The sequence below is a fragment of the Electrona antarctica genome (assembly GCF_951216825.1).
Source record: "Electrona antarctica genome assembly, chromosome: 15".
Lineage (NCBI taxonomy): Eukaryota > Metazoa > Chordata > Actinopteri > Myctophiformes > Myctophidae > Electrona > Electrona antarctica.
The window spans coordinates 34693532-34719152 of NC_136796.1; the positions used below are offsets into that span (position 1 = coordinate 34693532).

The 25621-nt window shown below is 43.3% G+C and overlaps 1 protein-coding gene across 2 annotated transcripts in view; it reads right to left on the reverse strand.

The window, feature by feature from the left end:
* LOC306938994 (TGF-beta receptor type-2-like) overlaps positions 1-24946 on the reverse strand; it is a 36316-nt gene extending 11370 nt beyond the window's left edge. For both annotated transcript variants that reach the window (XR_013791813.1, XM_079523420.1), the window contains exons 1-7: positions 24656-24946; positions 18914-19064; positions 11622-11812; positions 6923-7203; positions 6078-6344; positions 5310-5561; positions 1240-1381 (exon numbers count right to left, since the gene is read on the reverse strand). Coding sequence is in view for 1 of the 2 variants with exons in the window: in XM_079523420.1 (XP_079379546.1) it covers positions 1240-1381; positions 5310-5561; positions 6078-6344; positions 6923-7203; positions 11622-11812; positions 18914-19064; positions 24656-24728 (1357 nt within the window). In the remaining variant the exon portion in view is untranslated. The remainder of the gene's footprint in view (positions 1-1239; positions 1382-5309; positions 5562-6077; positions 6345-6922; positions 7204-11621; positions 11813-18913; positions 19065-24655) is intronic.
* Between the last annotated feature and the right edge of the window lie 675 nt (positions 24947-25621).

Genomic DNA, 25621 nt, shown 5'->3' on the forward strand with positions numbered 1-25621 from the left:
TCAAACCCTGCATTAATGCCTGAGTCAAACCCTGCATTAATGCCTGAGTCAAACCCTGCATTAATGCCTGAGTCAAACCTGCATTAATGCCTGAGTCAAACCCTGCATTAATGCCTGCATCAAACCCTGCATTAATGCCTGAGTCAAACTCACCCTGCCCATGCATATCTATGGAAAAACTGCTTACATTTGTGATCTCTCAGCAATCAGGCATAAACTTGATGCATCGACTTGGACTCTTGTCAAATAGAAATGTCAGATTCAGAGATGTGTTTGTCGATAGGCAGTCGGCACTGCCCGAAACCAACATTCATATCCAAAGCATCCCTTATATTGGAATTGATCCCGTAAAACATAAAAACTAAAATGTTCCACAATGATACATTTTGTAAATAAAAGTGAAAATAAAAGTTTGACCGAGTGAGAGGAGATCTGAATACCTAGAGAATGTGGTAAAGTAAACATCCATACGTTACCATTATACAGTGGTGGAAAGTAACTTTTACTCAAGTACTGTACTTAAGTACACTTTTGAGGTATTTGTACTTTACTTGAATTTTTCCAATTTATATACTTCTATTCACTATACATCTCACTAAGAGCCAATTCTTTTTACTTTTACTCCACTACAATTATTTGAAAACTTTAGTTACTAGTTACTTTGTAGATTTGGATTATAAATACAAATAATATATTAACAACTTGTATGTATACAGCCGTATACTGTACTGTACTGTATACATTTGTGCCATTTGAAAGTAGCTGATCTACAGCTTGTAGATCTTCTATTTTCAAAAGATTGTTATACATTTGAAAACTTGACATGGGACATTCTGCATAATGAGTACTTTCTAATTGTGGTACTTTAAGTACATTTTGATGCCAATACTATTGTACTTTTACTCAAGTACATTTTGAATTCTGGACTTTTACTTGCAACGGAGCAGTTCTATATTGCAGTATTGGTACTTTTGCTTAAGTAAACACTTTGAGTACTTTTTCCACCACTGCCATTATATATTACCCAGTGACTATTGTATGGCACAGGGACAAAAACAAAACACCGCAGAAGGTTGCAGAAGCCCTGGAGTCCTTAACACCGATGTGACTCAACATGTAGTCATGACTAAAGGAGGAATTAGGGCCAGCATTTCAGCTGTCCTCAGTGCTGCGGTGTGCGGTGTGTGTGTGTGTCTGTGTGCGTGCGTGCGTGCGTGCGTGCGTGCGAACACGCCTTACCTCCGATAGCGCTGCACCTGGACGTGATCTCCCACAGCACCAGTGCCATGGAGTACACGTCTGTCTGCTTGAAGGACTCTATGTTCTCCAGGTTGATTCTTGACTCCAGCACCTCTGGGGCCATGTATCTGGCAGTGCCCACCTGGAAAACCACAACACAGCAATGAACTTATACTGCGGTCAACTTCGGCTCGCAGCAGGCTAACTTCCGCTTTCAGTAACATGCAGCATGAGTGGTGAAATCTGCTGACATGTAGGAGGCATTGCAGGAGAGTCTGCATTATTCCTCAACAATATAACTTTTGGCACAATTGAAATTCTTTATTTGGAATACCCCTTGAGATACAATATCTCGTTTTCGAGAGGGTCCCACAGTACAGTCAATACAAGGTAATTAACAGAGAAAAAAGGGAAAAAAAAGGAAAAGAAAGAAGAAAAAATGCGCGGGAGAACTCGTTTTGAATCCAGGGTAGTACATTCAAGTTGTGGATTTCAGCTTTAAAGGGACATTTCACCGCTGGATGAATCTGCAGTCACTCGATGTTAATAGTATTTGTAGTAGATAACAAGTAGAACAATTTGAAATTTGCACCCTATGGCCAGAAAAATAATGAAGTCGGTGTGTTTGACTAGGTAGGATTCGACTGGATTGCTGAATTCCTACAATGCCTCCCCTCCTTGTGGAGAGGGGGGAGGCTGCATGGAGGTGTGACTTTGTAGTCTAGGATGGAAGTGAGCCCACATTTTCATGACAGGTTTTTGGTCATGAACATGGCGTCATGACTAAAATATATATAAAAAAAACAAACATATTACACACATAAAAACCCCAGGAAAGTGTTTCCTGTGTCCTAAACATCATTCAAATTAGCTCTGGTTGCAAAAGGGGTGAAGTGGCCCTTTAAGAAAACTGCATGTAGAAACAGCAACCAGATCTCCAAAGCAAAGCATGGCGTTAAAACGATGGTTGGCCGCCTGCCAGAGGGCCAGACAAAGTAGACACACTTAAAAAGACAAAGAAGTGGCCGCACACCCTATAGCCAAAGTGCCCAAAATTGTATTATAGGACGCAGAGAAAGAAACCAACGTTTCGACACACAACTAACTGCCTTCTTTAGGGTATCCTAGAGTAGACAAACTTAAAGGGGAATTCCTTCCTAGCCATTTTTTTTACACAATTATGTTTATTGACCAAAATAAATAATAATAAAAAAGGGGGCGCTGGTCCTTTAAGAAAAGGGTAGACGGGGTCTAACGTCAGCTCACGTAGAACCGGTAGAGTTACAGCAACAACACTCCACCTTTCATATCATCTAGAACAGATGTAAACAAAAAACAAATTGCGCGATTGAATAAGAGTTCTAGCGTTTGACGGTAAATCCGCTAATTCGGTATGGAATGCTCGGCATGTTTTTTTTTCCAGTGACGAATAGATACGTGTCTTCGTGCGCAATTCCCCTTTAACAGCTACAGAAGATATTTACCAGCATTTACTTTGCATTAATATCTCGTATGCACTATATCACAGTATGCTGAATCAACACACACACACATTATGTAAACGACGTGCATTACGACTCCATAAAGAAAGGCAGCTGAAAGGCAAGCAGAACATTAGGACTCTTTATCATTAGCACCTGGGGAAATGTTTTCACTGGCACGCTTAATGCATTAGAGGCATTCCGATGCAGCCGATGTGCTGCGCAGCAAAGAGTGAAGCTTTTTTTTTTATTTTCATAATGACTCATATTCATAACAGGAGTCTGAACGACTCCCCTGTATTGTAATAGCTCCATTAAGAATCAATCAAGCCTGTTTGTCTGATGACTACAGTAAAACAAGAAGCTAACACCGCTTACAACTATTTTATCAGCATAATCCCTTTGGGGCCCAGTGCCCTAAAGCTAATTAGTCAAACACACCAAGGGCCATTTACTGTCCCCAAATGACAGCAAGAATGAACAAAGAAAGCGAGGTTCGAACCATTAACAATCGTCTCTCCTCTCCCTTCCAGAGATTGAAAACATCAACGAGCTTCTGCGGGAGGATGCGGGCAGTCTTTTCAAAATGTCCTTAATGACCTGCGTTGATCCACGTTTGAAGCACCGGGACTTAATGGAACAGTGATGAAAGAATGATAATCTCCGAGAACAGATGTTCATATCTTCAAAGCGATATAGCAGGATGGACAATTGGTTGGAGACCAATTTCTAACCGGAAAACGCCCAGATACTTAAACACACACACACACACACACACGAGTGTGCACGTTGTCACAGCCCCTGTAGTTGGCCTACTAGGGCCTGTGTGGTTTGTTAGGTAGCCTAGGCCTATGACTTTGCTTCCTACAGGTTCTGAGTTGCTAATCAGTGCATTGGGAGCACCTGGCCAGTACTCCCAGTGTGCTCTATAAAGGGCTGAGAGTTGGCTGGCCTCATCCTCTCTCTCCTTCCATGAAAGCAGCAGCATTTGTTTGCACCATTCAACACCCCACATTACATTTACCACACAGTCACTCACTTACACTACTGATCTACTGATTAACACACCCCACTATTTTTGTTTGATGCATATTTGAGTTAATTCATGTTTTAAATAAATATATCATTGTGTACACTTTTAAACAGCCGTGTGTCTTCCTCCTTTTGTTATGGCCTAAGAGCCAGGTCATAACAACGTGCAGTGTTGATTTTGTCGACTAACTTTTTTTCACTGATGAAAACTAAATGGAAACTAAATTAAAACTAAGTTATATATTGACAATTTTGTCAACAAATGAAAACTAGACTAAAATGTTAGGAAGGGACTAGTGGACAAGAGATCCAGTATAAGTAAAATACCAAGTTACTGTACATTTTAGTTGACGAAATCAACTGTGAATTTAGTCGACTAAAATCTTATGATATTTAGTCGACTAAAACTAGACTAACACTAGTCTAACACGAACACGTACCTTCCAGGTGACTAAAACTAAATGAAAACTATTCAAGAGACTATGACTAAACTAAAATCAACTGTGAAAATCAACACTGGCACGGAGACGCATGCACACACACGGACTTGTGTGCGCACGCAAACACACTATTTGCAACATTTACTACACATACATATACTGTACCCAGTGTACCGTTTCAAAATATACATAAATCTGAACCCTGGACACCTGTAATTTGACTACTCAAAAAACTCGCCTGCATGATTGCTCAAATATATAATTTGTGGACATTTTGTGGATTTTGAAACATAATTGGCATAATTACTTTGTCTACGATTCAGTTCAACATAGCTTGCCCTGTGTTTGGGCTGCACTTTGGATTTGGAGGGCAGAGGTATAAAAAGTGCAACAAAAAAAAGAACCAACCTACCCTCTCCCCCTGGCCCCCTCACACATTATGTAGATAACGCGACTTTGAGCACTTAGAAAAGCTCTATATAAATTCCAGCTATTATTGTTAGCATCATTTTAAAGACGTAGGGAAATTAAAAATATGGGCATTTTATTTTGAAGTTTCACTGAAACGTAAAGCTGTGTTTTTGAACCAATCAGAACGACGCATGCAACGCATGCACGCGCATGCCGTTTGTGTGTTTACAAAGTCACAGAGACAGGCAGCAAAGCTCGTGGCGTATTTCTAACCTAGAAGGTTTTCAGATACATATTTTAGCGTGCTGATTAAGTTTAAAACGAGTAATACACTGTCTGGATGCCGTCTTGAATGAGATTAAAAACAGAGTAGTTCTAATCATGTTTGGACGGACGTGCAGCAATGGGAATAAAACAGGTGAATGAAATCAAGCTTAATTTTTATTCATGCAAGACATGCACGTCATCAAGCAGCACGTTTTAGTTCAAAGGAAGTAATTCAAATTGGAGTTGTATGGACTTTTGATATAAAAATACACAAAAATGGGAATTCTCCCATTGTTTTGGCATCCATCGTTAGTATATATATATACAGATAATTTTGGGGGTCCTTGACATGAAAAAGCACTACTGACTGATTTTTGAAGCCATTTTCTTTTAGAATCGGCCTCAGGTCTAAATGGGTTAAGCTAAGGTCGTAGCCTACCTGTCCACTGTTGGCCAGCTCGTCCACGGACAGAGAGTTATCCAGGCGGAGGCCCAGGCCAAAGTCGCACAGGCAGCAGGTCAGGTCGTTCTTCACCAGGATGTTGGAGCTCTTGATGTCCCGGTGGACGATGGGCACCTTGTAGCGGCCGCACGGCGTGTGGTCGCTGTGCAGGTGGGCCACGCCGCGCGCCAGCGAGCCCCCCAGCGTCCACAGGTCGTGCCAGCCGAGGACGTGGCTTATCAGGTACTCCTGGAGGAGGTAGGGATGGAGCTCGTTAATTTTTTTTTTATTGATAACGAGCACCTTATCGATCAGGCTTAACGAGCCGGCTTCCTATTGAGCCCACTATTATATATCGAGCACGTTCTATTATTTTGTGGAATGTCGGGAGACATTCTGAACAGAACTAGTATGTTTTACTAAGGGCCTTCAAATACAGTACTTTTCTGACAGACGGAAGGTAATTGACCTTTTTACCAATAAAATAATATTAAAGAAATTGTTAACTGGCCAATATGTGTACAGCGTAATTTTGTTTACCCGGACAGCGCTGGTTGGCAGGTATCAATACACTTTTAGACCGACATGTTTGTGATGATTACATTTATTTCTTGATCGCCTCTTGTCTCGATTGTTTAAACATGACGTCATGGGCCGCTATGCTCGATAACAGGCTTGATAAGCCCAAAGCTTATTGATAACAATGAGCTTGTTATCGGAGGATTTATTTTTTTCGGGTATCGGTTATCGAGCTCCATTCCCTACCTGGAGGTTGCCGCGCGGCTGGTACGCCGTGACGAGCCAGTACTGCTTCTGCGCCTTGTGCTCCTCGGCCGTCAGGAAGTGGAGCACGTTCTCGTGGCGCAGGTCGGCGTCCGAGAAGATGTCCTTCTCGTTCTTCCACGAGGCGTACTCCTCGTCCTGGAAGATCTTGACGGCCACCGTCTCGAAGCCCTGCTCCGAGCCGCCGCCCACGGAGGGGCTCTGCTTCAGCTTGGCCCGGTACACCTCGGCGAAGCGCCCCTTCCCCACCTGCGCGTGGTGGAAAAAGTACTCAAAGTTATTACTTGAAGGGATCGTGACATTAAGATCGTGACAGACCACAGAACATCCACTGAATGTTCAAAGTTCAGGTCGTGTGGGTGTAATTGAGGTCATAAAACCTAAAAGAAAAACGAAAAATAAAAATAAATGAAAATGAATGTCATGAAACCTTTATGTTAAGTAAAAGTATCAATACTGCAATTTAGAAATACTCCGTTGCAAGTAAAAGTCCGGAATTCAAAATGTACATGAAGTAAAAGTACAAACGTATTGGCATCAAAATGTACTTGTTAGTGAGAGTGCTAAAAGTAAATGTCCCATTTCAAGTTTTCAAATGCAAAAAATTAATATTTTGAAAATACCTGATCTACAAGCTCACAATGTGTCGCATCGCGACACATTGTAAACTTTTAGATCTGCCATTTTCAAATGGCCAAAATGTATGTATGCGGCTGAAATGGTTGAAATGCAGCCTACGTTTTGTAATAATCATCAAAATCTACAAAGTAACTAGTATCTAACGTTTTCAAATAAATGCTGCGGAATACACCACTTAATTGCCCCACCTGCGCGTCCAGCTCGATGGGCAGCAGCTCCGTGTTGTGGTTGAGGTTGTTGGCGTGCGTGGAGCTGCTGTCCGAGCCCTCGTCCTCCATCATGATGGCGTGGGCGTCGCTGAAGCCGAGCGGCGGGCAGCCCTTCTTGCGCCTGGCGCCCGCCCCCGTGTAGCGCTGCTGGTAGACGCGGTAGAAGTAGAAGGACGTGACCACCAGCACCGCCAGCACCAGCAGGGGCACCAGGCTCACCAGGATCACGTACACCACCTGCACGTCCAGCGAGTCCGAGTCTGAGGGAAGACCACGAGGAAATGGCTTAATGACGATGAGGGTGATGATGATGGAGGAGGAAGAATAAGGACGTGTAATGGGATGAAGGGGAGGCACGTGGAGGATCGGAAAGAAGATGGTATCGGTGTTACAGATTAGATTTTTTATTTTATTTTTTTATTAAATGGAGTTGGAACAACAGATGTTCAGGAGGCGGAGGAACACACCTTGATCTCTGCCGTTCACGCCAATCTACCTGGCCCTATTTATACCCACCCAATACCACCCAGAAACCTCCATGTTTTGCCCACCTCGCTGCGTCGCACACAAGACACTTTCCTACAGGCTTTTGCATCCCACCTCCACCCCATTCACCTCTATAGTAGCTCATTTCCCTGCTCCCTCAAAGGAGCGGGGACCTCCTCCCCAAAGACTCCAGGGTCGGCGATCCCCCCGCAACCCCCCCCTATTTCATTCATTCATCCATCCATGTATTCATGTCAATACAATCCTTAAACTTTCTCAATGGTGTGTTTCTTCCGACTAGTGAAATGACTGAGTTTGAAACATTCTCTGTTCTTTGGCAATAAGCTTGAGTTCTATTTCAGACATGTTTACAGTACCGGTATTATCTTTTTTCCAGTTGCACTTGTCTGGGTCCGTGCATGTGATAATTCATAGTCCCTTGTGAAAGGAAATAAAACTCCCCTTCTATCTTTGCGGACCATATTATCTGCATCTGGTTGAGTGTAAAGTAATATTCTCAGCACTGCAGGGGAACCTGACACTTCCCTGAGGAATGTCTATAAGCATCGGAAAGCTAAAGTTAGCGTCTGGTCTGCGAAACACAGACTGCTCGCAAAACCATGACCCAGTCAACCACATATTGTGTCTCTTTATAGCCCACGTCTGATTCTGATACCGAGGGGTGGTGGCGTGTCTACAAGTGCGCCCAAGGTTTTAGAAACCAGCGACAGTTTATGCTCGTGTTTATGGCTCATTTTCTTTGAGGCTGGTTTAGTAAAGAATAAAAATAACGCGTAAAAACATATCTCCAGACGTAGACAACACGTGTCAACAGACAACAGAACTCCCAGAATGCAGCTCTCAGTTTGATGAGTTGTGAGTGAGTCATTATCACGTTCTCTCTGCTGGCTCCTCTGTGTGCGCCAGATAATGACAATGCATCAAGGTTTGCTGGGCCCATTTTGAGGGGAGCTAGCCCCTCCTATGTCAAGCTTTGAGGGTTTGTGTAAACACAAACATTGTCTAACACAAACATTGACTAACACAAACATTGCATGCCATTGACAATAAACGGACAGTTTTGAGTGTTTGTGCAAACACTAACATTGAATGCCATTGACAATAAACGGACAGTTTTGAGTGCTTGTGCAAACACAAACATTGCATAAACACAAACACTGAAGACGAAGGTGAGGACACAAATTGTGATTGGCCGAAGTGAGATGATGTGTGATGATATAAGAGCGCCCCTCACTTCACACGGGTGTGATTTCATATCTTTTGACCAATTTCTACATATTTTCCAATATATATATATATATATATATATATATATATATATATATATATATATATATATATATAGTAGTATAAATGTTTTTGTGCTTGGGAGACATACTATAGAATGAGTATACTGTAGAATGAGGAGGACGAGGGCAGGACATCCAGCTAGTGCTCTGCTTGGAGCTTTTTTTTCTTTTTTTTTCTAGACAGGAAACCACATGTCTGAAATCCTCAGCGTGGCCCCAGACAGTTTGTTTTGGGGTTTTTTCGCAGAGTGAGAGGCGGCGATGTCTCACACAACAACAAACCTGTCACTGTACGCGTCCTCGTCTCTCACTCGCAGTGGCGGAAAAAGTACTGTGTTTTACTTATACTACTAAAAGTATAGATACTGAAATGTAGATGTACTCCATTACAAGTAGAAGTCCCGGTATTCAAAATGTACTAAAGTAAAAGTACACAAATATTGGCATCAAAATGTACTACAAAATCTTTTGAAAATAGCCGATCTACAAGCTCACAATGCGATGTGACGCATTGTGAGCTTGTAGATCGTCTATTTTCAAATGGCCAAAATGTATATAGGGTTGAAGTGAGTAACTAAAGTTTTCAAATAATTGTAGTGGAGTAAAAGTGAATGAATGGGTTGGATGGTGGGGTATTTGGGATGCCGCTTTCGGCAGGTTTGTACATGCTAAAATACTTCTCTTGCCATTTAAAAATGTGTCAATATTTTGCTCTTTAATGTTTTGGATCCCCAGGAAGAGTAGAGTAGGAGTTAAATGCTAAATAAGCAATATAGAAGATAATGTTTTTCAAAAAGAAAGCAAAAAAAAGCTAAAAAGAAGCAACAAACAAATAATAATGGTTAATTTCAACAAAGTAAAAAATCTGAGGTAAGATCAGAGATGAGGTCTGTGTGTGTGTGTGTGTGTGTGTGTGTGTGTGTGTGTGTGTGTGTGTGTGTGTGTGTGTGTGTGTGCGCGCGAGCGAGCGCGTGTGCGGGGGGGGGGGGGGGGGGGGTAGGGGCTACTGGTGTGTTTTTCAGTAGGCAGAGCGTGAGGGTTGATTGGCACTGCAGCGCAGAGGCTCAGGGGTGGTTTAGGCGGTGATTTAAGAGCATTTGCTGGTATTAATGTCTTCTGGTTTTCTCCATTAATGTCTACAACAGCTCCTTTATTATGAACGCTGTCATGTAACCAGGCCAGGCAACCCGGGGAAGCAGAGCTATTCTCCCAGGGCCAAGGGAATGTGTTTCCATGACGTCTTCCGCAACGCACAGATGCTTTCAATTAAGACTCTGTGCGAGGAGCCAGGGTCTCAGAAATGTACCTCCGTGTTATTATTGCCTGGATGCCGTAGTCAAAATACATCTGATTCCAGGAGTGGGGATTGCAAGCCAAGATGCCTCTAAAGAAGTGCAGAGAGCCTGTTTACAATCATGTATCTGGAAGAGCGTGTTACACTGCACACGTGTTAGTGTTCATGCATGACACTTTACATGACAAGCTTGATGGGGGATTGCATAACAGCGCGATGCTGACGTGACTGTGTTATGTTGTACAGATGGAGAAACATGCTACATGGCCCCGCTGCGCTGTTCCTGCATGTGGTACTGTTGTTGCACATCAAGAAGGAACTGTTTGGAAGACCTTTCTACAGTGTTACGGCCCGGGGCGGGACTGCAACTTCATCCATCACTAGTTGATTTCTGGTGTGGCTAAAAGCTTGTGTCTGTGTGTTTGTATGATGTGAATTATAGCTCGACAAGGACAGATCATCAAATCACAGGAACCGATTGCAAACAGCTGCTCGCTAGGTTGTCTTCACTGACATTGACATTTTTGTCACAGCATTTATAGGTAATTATATCCAGTTAATTAAAATGCCACTTCTGAACAAACACATTTCTGGTTTGCTGTTAACTCTCCCAGCGGTTTTAATAAACGGTCTTAGTAACCAAACACAACACATCATCATTATGCAAGCATAGACTATAGTGTTGAATGGAACTATCCGTAGTGTACAATACAAAATGTACAAAAATCCACCAATGGTGATATTATGCCAATAAAAGTTGTCTATTCACAGATTCGAGCAGTCCAGCACTCACAGATATGTCCTTTAGGTGTTATTTAATTTAGTTAGGCATAGGCAGCATACCAACGCGTTTGTGTTTCGACGCTGAGGAAGGTTGAACCACCGAAATGTTTTCTTTTTTTTTATAAATGCACCGAGTCTGTGTACATACTGTACGCCTGTAATCCACGTAACTCGAGAACCGTTCGACCCACCGACATCAAATTCGACACACGCGTTCCACACCCCCACAGGGAGTGCAGTGCCCGGTGTCGAGTCCGTCGGATAGCCGGCTGTCTAGAACCAGCACAAAAGCCTCTGTCCGGGCTCTGGACCTGATCACGCCCTGCATGGAGCTGATCACGCCCTGCATGGAGCTGGCCTGTTCTGAACTTCTGACATCACAATGATTGTTCAGTTCCGACATCTGCATAGACTCCATATTTGTGCATGCCTGGCATAAAAGGTAACTGGGTGGGGCATGCATTTCCAACTTGCATCGTTCCAAGTAGTTCCGCTCTAGTTAATATAAAGTGAGTCAAAGTTAATGAGCTCAACATGCCAGACCACTGGTATATGGTCCATTAAATCGCTTGGTACATAAAAAGGTTTTTGAGTGGTGTAAACCACTCCTACGACTGGCTTTGTTAGTTTACGTGTCTGTCTGTCTGTCTGTCTGTTCGTAAAAAATGAGCATGGTTGCTATGGTCACCCAGTTCACACGGGTGCGATTTCATTACGTCAGACATTACGTCAGACCACAGCTGATCAGTCTATATAAGACCATACACCACTCAGTTCACACGGGTGTGATTTTTTATATACTCACAGGGGCTGAAGAAGAGATGATCATTACATTCATCTTCAGAACAGGAGCAGATGAAGAACTGCAGGCCCATTCCCTTCCTCTCCTTCATCTCACACTTGCTGTTGTTGTAGTCGTCCAGCAGCAGGCCCCGCAGTGCATGAGCAGGGTTGTGGCAAACGGTTTCTACCGTGACGTTGTCATCTTGCTTCCTCCTGGACAACAAAAAGGTATCGGGGTCAGCTGGCTTTCATTTGAAAGTGATTTAATCTTTATTGAGATCTAGATGAATATTCATATTTCAGCCAGTATGTAGAATGGGGACACTAGGGCTCATTTCATTGTGATTAAGCAACCTACTACAGACTCTGTAATAAGCAGTTTTGGAGATACAGTATGGCTTATGTCTTGCAGAAAACACCGAGTTGAGAAAACAGGCTTGAAAGGTTCACTTCTATGGACTCTAACATTACACCTAGCTACATGTTTAAGCATTTATTTCTAATTTCCATGCCAATTTCAGCTCTATATATTTATTTCAGACATGCTCTAGTACAGCGGTTCCCAAGCCTTTTTGGCCCTTTTTGCCCCCCCCCACATGGAAATATAAATTACATAAGCTTTATAGAGATGTATTTCCGTTTTATCCACATATATGCACATAATATGAACCTGAATATGGCATAATATATGCAGCATAGGCTATATTCTGCATATACTTGCCATATATTGGCATAATATGTTAATATATTTAAAATAAAACCATAGCGCCTTTTCATGTCGCGCACCCCTTAGAAGGCACTCACGCACCACAAGGGGTGCGCGCACCACAGTTTGGGAACCATTGCTCTAGTATGTGAAGAGTCTGCCTGTGCTATTAACCCATTTTGGGCGGGAACCCCTTTTGGTGTTAGCATTATGTTATGCTTTAGCTATTGAAAAATAGCAGATCTACAAGCTCGTAGCGCGCCACTCGGTGGCGCGCTACGACCTTGTAGGTCTGCTATTTTTGAAAAATCGAAGAACCACTGACACAGAAACATAGCTTTTTCAGAAAACTGTCAGGATGTAGAAGACATTTTTAGAATCTGATCTCAGGTCAAAATGGGTGAAGTCATTTTGGATTAAAAAAAAAAGGTGAAAAGCTGGAGACTGCACGTTGGCAGCCCCTCAGTCAAGCTGGGTCATATATATATATATATATATATATATATATATATATATATATACGGCCATATGGTATGCAGAACACGCAGCGAGGCAAACCCTGCAGGTGCAGAAAAATACATATTCAGTTAGAGGTCACAATGGCTCGCTGCTGAGCAGCACTGGCCATGCTCATCTGTTGTGAAATGAGTCTGAAGGGCTGTATACGACGTGCTCACACATGAAGTTAGCTTTCTGCTGACATCAGCTCATACTACTGTACACCGTCATCAACATCACATAGCATAATAAGAAACGGTACAGTAGCACTGCCGCATGGCATTCTTTTAACCCATTTAGGCCTGACCTCAAAATTTAAAAAAAAAATCTAAATCCTCCAGTTTTCCGAAATAAATATTTTCACGATTTTTCAAAAATAGCAGACCTACAAGCTCGTAGCGCACCACTCGGTGGCGCGCTATGAGCTTGTAGATCTGCTATTTTTCAATAGCTAAATTATAACAATGTTTAAAACACCAAAAGGGGTTCCCGCCCCAAAATGGGTTAAGACCTATACAAATCTGCCATTCACTGCCTCTCACATTTACAGTTAGATTTGATAGCACCTGCTGGTTACGCGCTCATGCCTTGTCAACACTTTTACAATGATTTCTTATAGGAAACCAAGAGCAGAGATGGGGATAGGGAATGACAGGTGTCCACCCAAAAATGTTTTTGGGTGGACCGATATCGGTGTCATTGAAGGCACATTTTTGAAAACCTTTCACGAATAGCAGATTTATCGCAGGCCAACGCAACGTGCTGTGAGCTTGTAGATCATCCATTTTAGATCATCTTTTTTAGTAGGGCTAAAATGGTTAAATAAATAAACAAACAACATGTACAGTTCAGAAAAGAAAGTTTGGTTTGTGTCAAGCTTTTCAAATTGATCAGAACATTTTGATCGGGCTCTCTGGCACTAACCAATCAGCAACCCATGCACCACATTGCCATAATCTACCCAGTACCCACAAATGTCAAATTGTTTATAAATGTTTTTTGAAATGAATGAAAACATTCGTATAGTTACGGTAATATTAAAGACAAAATGTTAGGCTCCCAACTGCACCTTTCACGAGAGAAGGTCCCTCTGGGTACGATGATACGGATCGTAGATGAGGATCGTACTGCTATCAATATGTATGTTACTAGAATTTCGCGGGCCTTCGGCCCGCTCATCCCAGAGTTGCGTTGCCCCGCGTTGCGATACAGAAGTCCACAGGTACAGAAGTCCACAGTGACACGCGTTGTATGCAGCTGTTTTGTGTTGCAGCGCGTGCGCGCGTGTGCGTGTGGTGTTGTTGGTGTTGTGATCCATATATGCGCCTTGGTTCGTCCCGTTTGTTCCACGCCAGGTGTAGATTTTTTCTGTGCTTGTTTTCATAGACGTGGCAACAAATTAACAACATAGCCAATGGGAAAAAAGGATGCAGTGTTGCCAGGTGCGCGAGTTTTAAGCGTGTTGTAGTGTGTGTGAGCAGGGCTCGACGCTTAGCATTTTTCCAAGTAGCACGCAAATTATTTTAGGAGCACGATGAAAAGTTATGAAATCATGTGTGTGAGGGCCCTCCTATCCTATATACAGCTTTAGTCCCCACATGTGTCAATATTTGCCATTGACAATGAACAGAGAAAGTAGGTGAAAATGCCGCAAAATATGACGTAAATTCAAATATATTATTATATATATATGTTTTGGAATTTAATTTGTTTTGTTTTGAATACTTTACTTATAAAAAAACCTGGCAACCCGCACCCCGCGGTCATTGTGTAAACAGAGACAGGAGCCGTGTGTGTGTCACACCAAAAGTGGTGACCTATAGAATCCTGTACATATAAGCATCACGCAATCGTCACCCCTACACAGCAGTCATTAATTAATGGTCTTGACTTGATTGCCTATGCGTTGAAGTTATATAGGGTGAAAAGCGTGAAATGCACAGGCTCATGTTACATCGCTGCTGGCTGCCACTGCCACTCTCTCTCTCTCGCTCTCTTCTCTCTCCTCCCTCGCTGGGGGGGGGGGGGGATTAGTTGCGCTGCCTTCGACAGTGCTATACTTCTCCAGCAGCGGTGCAGAACCGAGAGAGTGACACGTTCTTTTGGATGTAAACTGCGCAACGTTTAGCTTTAAAGATCGGATTGTGTAGTCGCACCGGTGCTACAAAGTGAATTGTACAACTTGCACGGTGATATGTGAAGTCGCAAATGCGAGTACGTAGTCGCACTGTCGAGCCCTGTGTAGTGTAGTGCAATTTGCGCTGCATCGCGCGGCGATCCAAATACCCCCCCCCCCCCCCCCCCCCGCCCGCGCGCGCACGCACGCACACACACACACACACGCACACGCACACGCACACGCACACACACACACACACACACACACACACACACACACACACACACACACACACACACACACACACACACACACACACACACACACACACACACACTGTACGTAGCTTTTTGTTGTTGCAGCGCGCGCGTGTGCGTGTGGTGTTGCTGTTGTTGTTCGTATCCATATATGCGCCTCGGGTGTGGGGATCGCCATGTGAGGGGGCTAGCCAATAAGGGCCCTGTGTTGCATGTGGAGAATTGTGTAGGTTAGTGTGTGTGGTGTAGCCGAACGGGGTGGTGAGAACATGAGGGGGATGTAGCACAGCAATCGGTGACCCCTACATTAAGCTGTGTTGCTCCCAAGATGCAGTGCAAATGCGTGTTGTAGCAACCGTAGCCAATGGGAAAACAGGATGCAGTGTTGCCAGGTCCGCGAATTGTAAGCGAGTTGTAAGTAGCGTGTTGAATGGCATTTTTTCTGGGCTTGTTTTCATAGACGTGGCAACAAATTAGGCGGGGGTGTCGGTGCTTGTGGCGTGTTTGTGTTTATTATTTATATTGATATTGTTTGCGAGTGTGGACGGGAGCCGGCTTTAGTGGCAGTGCGATGACAATTTTTACGCGGGTGGTGTGGAGTGTGGCCGAGCGGCGCGACATTAGGAGATAGGGAACGAACGACGCGGAGGGTAAGTGTGTGACGTGTTAGTGTGTTGTTGCAGTGTGTGTTGCAGCGTGTTGCAGCGTGTCAGTGACGTAGTAGCTGGTGACTTTCTTTTCGTGGTTCGGGCTTTGGGGACACCTTTTCAAATGTATAATAGATTGTCTATTCACAGATTCTGCCATTTTTTGCACATGATAAACATTACCTTTTTTCCTGTTAATGGCTTTATTTTTAGATGTATTTATTCATATTTTCTACATGTAACTCAAACTAGGGCCATAATGTTCACTGTGTTAGATTATCTATCTCAAGTTCACATACGCAAATGAATGGAAACCAATGGCTTCCTCAAAAATCAAACTAACTATTATTGCCTAGTACAGGGGTTCTCAACCCGTGGGTCGCGACCCCTCAGGGGGTCGGCAAATTATTTTGGGGGGTTCCCAAATTATAATAAAAAATAAATAAATATATATTTATTTATTTTGCAACTGAATGGCTGGAAAATGGAAACGTAGAGTTTACATATATAGTACACAGTGCATGCATAAACCTTCCTTAATTAATGATTATATCTGGTTTCAGTATTCATTTATGATATATTTTCTCTATTATTAAGGTTATTTTTGCAGTCAGTTTGTATTGGTGGTGGGGAGGGGGGCGGGGCAGGGCGGGGGTCGCGAGACATGGCCAAAGTATTCCCGGGGGTCCCCAGCCAAAAACGTTGAGAACCCCTGGCCTAGTACTTTGGAAAGTGGTTGGCAGAACACATTTTTGGGTTGTTGTTGCTACATATGTACAGTATGCACGCACGCGCACACGCACACGCACACACACACACAGTATAGGTCAGGATTATAAGGCATCTGGTGCCTGTCATGTTTTTAACAATCCTTTATCTATACTTAAACTATAAAGAGTATACAAGATGGCTGCAATGCAATTTCGGGTGTTTTCTTTACAATTCCTTCACTGAATGGTCCTTTAAAAGGTATTGCATTATATTGACATATTCATATTATTTTATTTTAACGAATGCAAAACATGTACTTAACTTTGATGAGCTGCCACCAACAGGTTTGCACTTGAAAAGTTTGAACCGACAGACCGGCTTAATCGGTGTGGTACTATGTGCTCTATTGCCCATTAACTGCTGAAGAGGTTAATTAACCTCTTTCAATTTCCATCCGCTCAGTGCTAAAGAGGAATTACTTACTTACTCACTTTTGTACCCAACCTGGCAACATATGAACCCTGAGGCATTGTGCAACACTCCCAGCAAAAGTCCTTAGCACGGCCAGTTCCTTTATTGAATAATTGCTTAGCAGTTAATGTACATGCAGGCATGTGAACGTAGATAGAGCAGCAGTTAATGTACATGCAGGCAGGTGAACGTAGATAGAGCAGTTAATGTACATGCAGGCATGTGAACGTAGATAGAGCAGTTAATGTACATGCAGGCATGTGAACGTAGATAGAGCAGCAGTTAATGTACATGCAGGCAGGTGAACGTAGATAGAGCAGTTAATGTACATGCAGGCATGTGAACGTAGATAGAGCAGCAGTTAATGTACATGCAGGCAGGTGAACGTAGATAGAGCAGTTAATGTACATGCAGGCATGTGAACGTAGATAGAGCAGCAGTTAATGTACATGCAGGCAGGTGAACGTAGATAGAGCAGTTAATGTACATGCAGGCATGTGAACGTAGATAGAGCAGTTAATGTACATGCAGGCAGGTGGACGTAGATAGAGCAGCAGTTAATGTACATGCAGGCATGTGAACGTAGATAGAGCAGCAGTTAATGTACATGCAGGCAGGTGAACGTAGATAGAGCAGTTAATGTACATGCAGGCAGGTGAACGTAGATAGAGCAGTTAATGTACATGCAGGCATGTGAACGTAGATAGAGCAGCAGTTAATGTACATGCAGGCAGGTGAACGTAGATAGAGCAGCAGTTAATGTACATGCAGGCATGTGAACGTAGATAGCCTGGCTAATAAGCCAGACTAATATCACACAACACTGTCGCGGTATATCAGTCTGGGCTGGCTCCACTTGGATTTCATTTCCCGGGGAACATTTCCTCTTTGACGCAATTGGTCAGAGCTACTGTCAGTCAAAGGTCTCAAGCATTGAACGTCACTGTACCAAAGCCCGCCCATATTGCATACCGTGTCCCGATTGGTCCGACCTGTTCTCGGGTGTAGGAAAGAGGCGTGCTACTGAGCCTCGCCAGACCGTAATCCGCTGGTAGGCTATTTTTTTTTGCCAACGGCTGATTCGGTCTGGTTTATTAACCAGGCTAGAACGTAGATAGAGCAGCAGTTAATGTACATGCAGGCATGTGAACGTAGATAGAGCAGCAGTTAATGTACATGCAGGCATGTGAACGTAGATAGAGCAGCAGTTAATGTACATGCAGACAGGTGAACGTAGATAGAGCAGCAGTTAATGTACATGCAGACAGGTGAGCGTAGATAGAGCAGCAGTTTTTAGGCAGCTGTGGCTTATAGGTCCACTGGAGGTTTTGGAACCGGAAGGTTGTTGGTTTGAACCCTGACTCATGCTGGCTTTGTGTCAAAATTGAGCAGGACACTGAACCCCTAACTTGCTCCCGATGAGGGTGGTGCCTTGCATGGTGTGTGATTTTGAGTGTCAATGTTGGGTAGAGCGCTTTGGAAAAAGGCACTATAGCAGTGGTTTTCAACCAGTGGTCCTTCAGAGGGTTCCAACTTCCAGGTGGTCCCCAGCTGACTGATGGAGAGTTGGTAACCAAATGGACCCTTATAGATTTTTAACTCTTGAGAGCGTGAAATGAAACCAAATGGACCCATACGGGTTTCATTTTACGCTCTCAATAGTTACATTACTGTTAAACATCTGCATTACTTCTACACAATTAGAGAATGTAGAAGAATCGTTATTTTGATAAACGTTTGCCAGAAACATGGAATTCTAGACAAAATCTTATCCAACGACAACAAAATATTCGTTAGTTTTGGATCCGAGAGGCTAAATGTCATCAAATGGTGGTCCGTGTCTCAAAAGCCGAATGAATTGCACTGCACTATAGGAAGAGCACACCTGCTATATCATTTACTCACCAAATACTGACGCAGACGTCATCCTCGTGGGGGCAGATGGACGTGATCTTACAGCCCACTACACAGCTCCCTGTAGGAGCACAGCTGGAGGCTTCAATGTCGCAGAACTTGCACAGCTTCCTCAACTTGATCAGGCCGCTGATGGTGGCCTCTGTGACGGAGAAGGGAAGAGGATACAAGTTGGCGGTTTGAATTTATAGAACAGCTTCAGTTGAGCCCAGCCGACTGGAGCTTCATTCAGCCAATTCATTTTGTTCCTCATTAAAACACTTGCTAGGGTAAGGGCTTGGCTGCACCAGCATCTTTAGCTCCATCACACCAGCGATGACTCATGCAATCATGACCTTCACCTTTTTTTGTACGAAAGGTTAATATTCATCTTTTTTCCGGGTAGTCTAATGATGATTCCCACCAAGTTTCAAGAAATTCTGCCCACCTGTTCTCAAAGTTGACCTTAACATTCAGTGTCAGCTTGACCCAAAAGACCCTAAAGTTCCAATAAAGTTTCACAAAAAAATCCACCCATCTGTTCCCAGGTTATTTTGTCCACCGACTGCTGCATGCAGGGTATTAAGAAACTGACAAGAGTTGCTGTGCTGACCTGCATTAATGTGTTCTTCTTAAGTAGCCTAACTAATAGAACAGTCCCTGCCTCACTTGTTTAAAGTAAGAAGATAAATGGTCCATAGACCATTAAAGCACTCAGTAATCAGCTTCTCAGCATTATGAATTATGACTCTTGCAGGCAACCCAGACAAAGATTTACCCGACCATCCATCTCTGACCGAAAATACAAGATGGAGACAATGCACAAACACAAAACTGTAGCAGAAGAGTAAATTAACACTTCACTGATGGCAGTAAAGCGGTAACAGATACACACAGAAACAGCAATAAATAATAATAATAAAACATCCAAACTATTTCTTCCTAGAAGATGGAAGTGGCTTTCATGTGTATAGTCTTAACAATAAGAGCAGTGTGCTCTGCCAGCGGGCTGAGAGGGTCCTGTTCAGACTTGACTGGCAGACCGACCCGCATATATGAGAGAGAGAGAGAGAGAGAGAGAGAGAGAGAGAGAGAGAGAGAGAGAGAGAGAGAGAAAGAGAGAGCGCCAGACAGGCTTGTGTGATGAGTGCCTGTGGGTTAGGATAATCATCTGCGGAGACAACCGGCAGACAGGCAACGACAACAAACAAAGAATACAGCGACACGTCTCCCCTCCTCGGCACAGAACTCTCTAATTTGTCGAGCCGGTGAGTCGCTCTTCATCAGAGGAAGCAGTGGCGGCATGTTGCACCAATTGAGTTTGTGAATATCAAGGCGTTTGAGGTGTGTGATGTTGCGCACTACACGACGTGCATGCGTGTCTGTGAGCTTTGTGCTTCCACAACAAACTCGCCTATTGTGGCTATAGAGGGTTTTCCCTTGCACTGTGGGCAGCACTGCTGTCAGGCAGACTGACAGCTGATGGAGAGACATTCGCTGATAGCGGAAGATCCCTTCACACCTGTCCTCACTACTCTCTTCTCCTTTCACGGCTCCAACAACAAAGGACCGCTGCTCTCTCCAACAGAAACACATTAAAGCATGTGGACAAAGTGGATCTTCCAAGGGTTGAAAGCATCACAGGGGAGGAGAGATGTCAATTATGTTGAACTCCCTCTGTGTTGTATACCAGCATTGGAATCAGAAAAAAAGGGGAAAAAGCTGTCCAGTGAATGTGACAGATCCACTCCTATCTATGGCAATTTATATCCATATATTGTGATACAAGTCTAGATATACCGGTAATCTGAGATTTCTGATGTTGTACTATACAGTAATATTGTGATATGGCATAAGTGTCGTCTCTTCCAGATTGTGCACACAAGCATTAGTGATGATGTTTTTTTTTTAATCAAACAACTAATTAATTAGATCATGTTTGGTCAAAGATATTCATATTTAATTTAGTGCATATGGCACAGCCCTACTCCCATCCTTGGACAGAGTTTAGGGCTGTCCATATACACCAAGAACAATAACTATATCATCTTCCAACTCAAGTGGATGGCAGAGTCCCCATCACAATTATAAGAATGTCAGTTGTGAACGATTTGATGAATGACAAACACTAACAGCTAATCACGATCTATCCAATTTAGAAGGCGTCATGTTCAACATGGCACGTTCAACACACCGCTCACATTTAACATGTTGACAGAAATGTTATCGGATACCAGTGTGGATGCTCACATCATTATCATTTGAGTTACAGTATCTTTATGGTTATAATTCTTGGTGAGGCCCCATTGTGGTGAGATGGTAGGTATAGCTGTACAGACCACGATAGTGAAAACAGCACATAGGCCACCTGCTGTAAGTCTGTTGGTTTGGCCTTGCAGACAGTGTGTAGGGAGATATGGAGACTGGAGAGAGAGAGAGTGAGAAGAGATGGATCAGGAGAGACAGACCTAACACCTAACAAGAGAGTAAAAATGAGATCTCCATGTTGTAGACATTGCAGATCTTTTCATTTAATCTTCAACGATAAAAACTAAGACATGCCTGAAATCGGAATCTCTTAATTACTAAAACAGAGAGGGGGCACGGCAGACAGGAGGTGGGGGTGGTTGAGAGAGAGAGAGAAATACAGTACAGGCCACGTGAGCGTTAGCCCTTGCTGCCATATACTGCAACCGCACATTTGAGGCATGCCTGATTCTCCATGTGCACAGGAAGCTGAACCTGTTAGTTACATCAACATACATACTTGTAACCAAACCAATACTTGAAAGTAGGTTACCATCTCCCCCAAAAGCATCTAGGCTTCCTCCTCAAGATGTTCTGTCACACGGAGAATTAAATTATCTCAGCAAAATGGAATAACATTAGCAAATTTTGCGGGACAGTTTTCACCCGAGTGTGTAATTATGAGGTGGGGGAGAGGGAAATGGCCTTCTTGGTGGTCGTATGACCATTATTTCAAAGCACTGTCTTGCATGCAGTCCGTCTCTGTACTTGGCTATGCTGAGCCTCTGCAGTCAGTGACATCAGGTTGCACACACTGTGGGGGTCATGCTTCTTCACAGCGCCAATACAACCTCTCTTCACCCTTGGAAATGTTGAGTCTTCTCACTGACTCGAAGGAAAAGGTGCAGCGCGCACTCACTGTGACCCAGGAGCACAAAAGGCCCACTGTAACGCCTTCTACCCTTTCTGCAGGGTGGAGTTAGGAGTGCGGCTTGAGGCTTGAAGATAAATACAACCTGCGGTGCGAAGACAGCTAAAGAGTAGCAGCAGAAGAAGTGCTACTGGCACTCTGAAACCATGCAAGAGATTTCCTCTCAATGGTAGCAGGATATTGCAGACGGATATTGCTTTAGTTCTTTCCCTGGTTGGAGGAAAAAGCCAAATATCTCACACATATCATATACCTACATATAATTATTATGTCTGATAGATAGAGATTACACACACACACACACACACACACACACACACACACACACACACACACACACACACACACACACACACACACACACACACACACACACACACACACACACACACACACACACACACACACACACACACACACACACACACACAGTAAAAGAATCGGAGCAGCAGGGGCGGTATTGCAGTCGCTGTACCGCACAGAAGTCACAAAAAGAGCTGAGCCAGAAGGTAAAGCTCTCTGTCTACCGAGCAATCTTCCTTTCTACTCTCACCTATGGTCATGAAGTGTGGGTCATGACCGAAAGAATAAGGTTGCGAATACAAGTGGCCGAAATGAGTTTTCTCCGACGGGTGGCTGGCATCTCTCTTAGAGATAGGGTGAGAAGTTCAGTCACGCGAGAGAGACTCGGCGTAGAGTCGCTGCTTCTTCGCCTGGAAAGGAGCCAGCCAGGTGGTTGGGGCATGGTTAGGATGCCTCTCGAGCGTCTCCCTAGTGAGGTCCTCGATGCACGTCCCACTGGGAGGAGACCCCAGGGCAGACCACGGCGCAGTTGGAGGGATTACAGTACATCGACTCACTGGCCATGGAACGCCTCGGGATCCCCCAGGAGGAAGTTACTAATGTTGCCCCCGCGACCCGACTACGGAGAAGCGGTTGAAGACGGATGGATGGATATAAATATAATACATACATGATGTGAGAACTCCAGACTAAACGGTTTCTAAAAGTGCAATTTAAAATCTGGGACCCCCGAAGGTGAATTATTTTGGAGTAATTCAGCATTGAGGGTTAGTAGTGTAGTGTATAGCTTGAGCCAGAGTAATTATATCATTAGAGCAGCAAGTCGTCTCACAGAGCATGTTATTTAAACCCACATGGAGGCGGGGATGTGCGAGGGGTGAATGGTAGTAATTGTCACCCAGGGCTACACATAATTGCAGTGAGAAGGAGGGAGGATTAAGCTGTAGTCAAAGCCACTTGGTGCCGTTGGGACTGCGTCTGAGGCAGATGGAGTGGAGGTTGTGTACTGTATGGTATGCTGTCCTCCTCGTCTTCGGGGAAATGACAGACTAGTGTGTGTGGCTGCCAGTGGTGGAAAAAGTACTCAAAGTTTTTACTTAAGCAAAAGTACTAATACTGCAATATAGAACTACTCCGTTTACAAGTAAAAGTCTGGAATTAAAAATTGTACTCAAGTGAAAGTACAAAAGTATTGGCATCAAAATGGACTTAAAAGTAGGCTACTAAAAGCAAAAGTACTTATTATGCAGAATGTGCCATGCATTTCAAGTTTCCCAATGTCAATCTTTTGAAAATAGATGATCTACAATCTCACAATGCATCACATCGTGCATTGTGAGCTTGTAGATCAGCTATTTTCAAATGGTCGAAATGTATATGGGGCTGAAGTGGTTAATGTATGTTTTGTCATAATAATCTAAATCTATACAAAGTAACTAGTTAAGTAACTTGTTAAGTGTTCAAATACATGTAGTAAAAGTACACAATTTGCCTCAGAGATGCATAGCGGAGTAGAAGTAAAAGTAGGCCTATAGGAAATTGGAAATATTCAAGTACAGTAAATACCTCAAAATTGTACTTAATGTAAGTAGCCTGTACTTGATTAAATGTACTTAGTTACTTTCCACCACTGGTGTGGCTTCTCGTCAAATGTGCTGAATTCCTCTCATATATAGGAGCTGTGCAGGTTGTGAATGACAACAGGTGGTGCTTTCAGCTTTTGAAAGGCACCAAGCGCAAAACCTTTGTATATACACCATGCAGATTCTTAATCTTAAATGTTTTTTTTCTTCTCCGTGTTGACATATGAGCGCAATTTACATTTCATTTAGCCACTGGCATTGCGTGTGATGATGAGGATGCATGATGTTGAATAAGACTGTCGCGTGTCGCAATGAGCAATTACACAACTTCTTTTGGCTCCAGAGTCACATGTCGAAGTTGTTCATTTGCATAACAAGGTGCTTAAATAACCGCGTTTGTTTTGTAAAGCAGCAACTCGTGTGTGTGCATGTCTGTACACCCATAGATATCTATGTGTACACCCACCTGCTTTAAATGCACACAAGCCTTAGCCAAAACTTCAAGGAAGCGAAAAGACACGGCCAAACAGTCGGCCAAACTTTCGCGACGTTTATTTCTAAATAGCCGATACGTTAAATACTACTTGGAAATATAATTTAGATATCTTGACAAGATGACAGAATAACAGCATCATTGATGAACCACATCAACGTAAACGTCCAGTGAATACAAATCTCGACAGCACTCACCCGTTGGCTTCAACACGACACTACCAAAGAGGATCGTTCCACACCAAAAAGCGGAAAACCGAAGTAGCTCCATTTAGAAACGGGCCGAGAGAGCACTGCGCTCTCTTTCTCCTTAATTTGACAATCTCTGACTATTATGGGAAAATATCAAAACGTATTAATATATAGAGGCTACACGAAGTTCTTAAGTTTTCTGTGGTGCGCGCCTGTTGCGTTCATGCGCCTTCCAAGTTCCCAGCACAGCCGCTGGTTGTACATAATCCTCTATACCAGCACGCACAGCTTGAACTATATGACTCACACACACTATGTGCACTTTTCATGAAACAGGAAATCTTCACAGAGAGGGTTGGACACTGCTTTTTTTCTTCTCCCCGTTGCTCGCTCGCTGAGTCTTGAACCATGTTATTATGAGAACAGAACTCAACACAGCAAAGACTTGAAATGGCATGCTCCAAAATAGGGTTTGAAGTGCAAAGTTAACTATGTATGCAAATAACTTCTCGCCTCTACTATATATACATAGGCTATTGCCTATTTTTATGTCTAGGCCTTTTTGTTTAGGCATATATATTTTTCTTTTTACTGCTATTTTACCTTTCTATATGTTATTGTATTGTTATCCACACAGTTGCAGAAGCATGAAATGCACTACAGGCATTTGACCCCCATGGCCCATACCAACTGCAGCCAAAGTGATTGTGACAATAAAAGACATTGAACCTATCAACAATATACATTATGTTTCGACTTACTATACAGACAGATCGTTCAGATTTGAAAGGTACCTAGAGATATATGCCTAGTTTAAATGTTAGCACTCAATACTGGTGGAACTGAGCATTATTCTTTAGCCAATAACCATTACATTTTCGTCTCAGAGACACTTTCTAAATTACATTCTGCGTGTACATTAAAGCTGCTGGAGGGGGTCCAGAGACCTGCCATTTATCAACATAACATGAG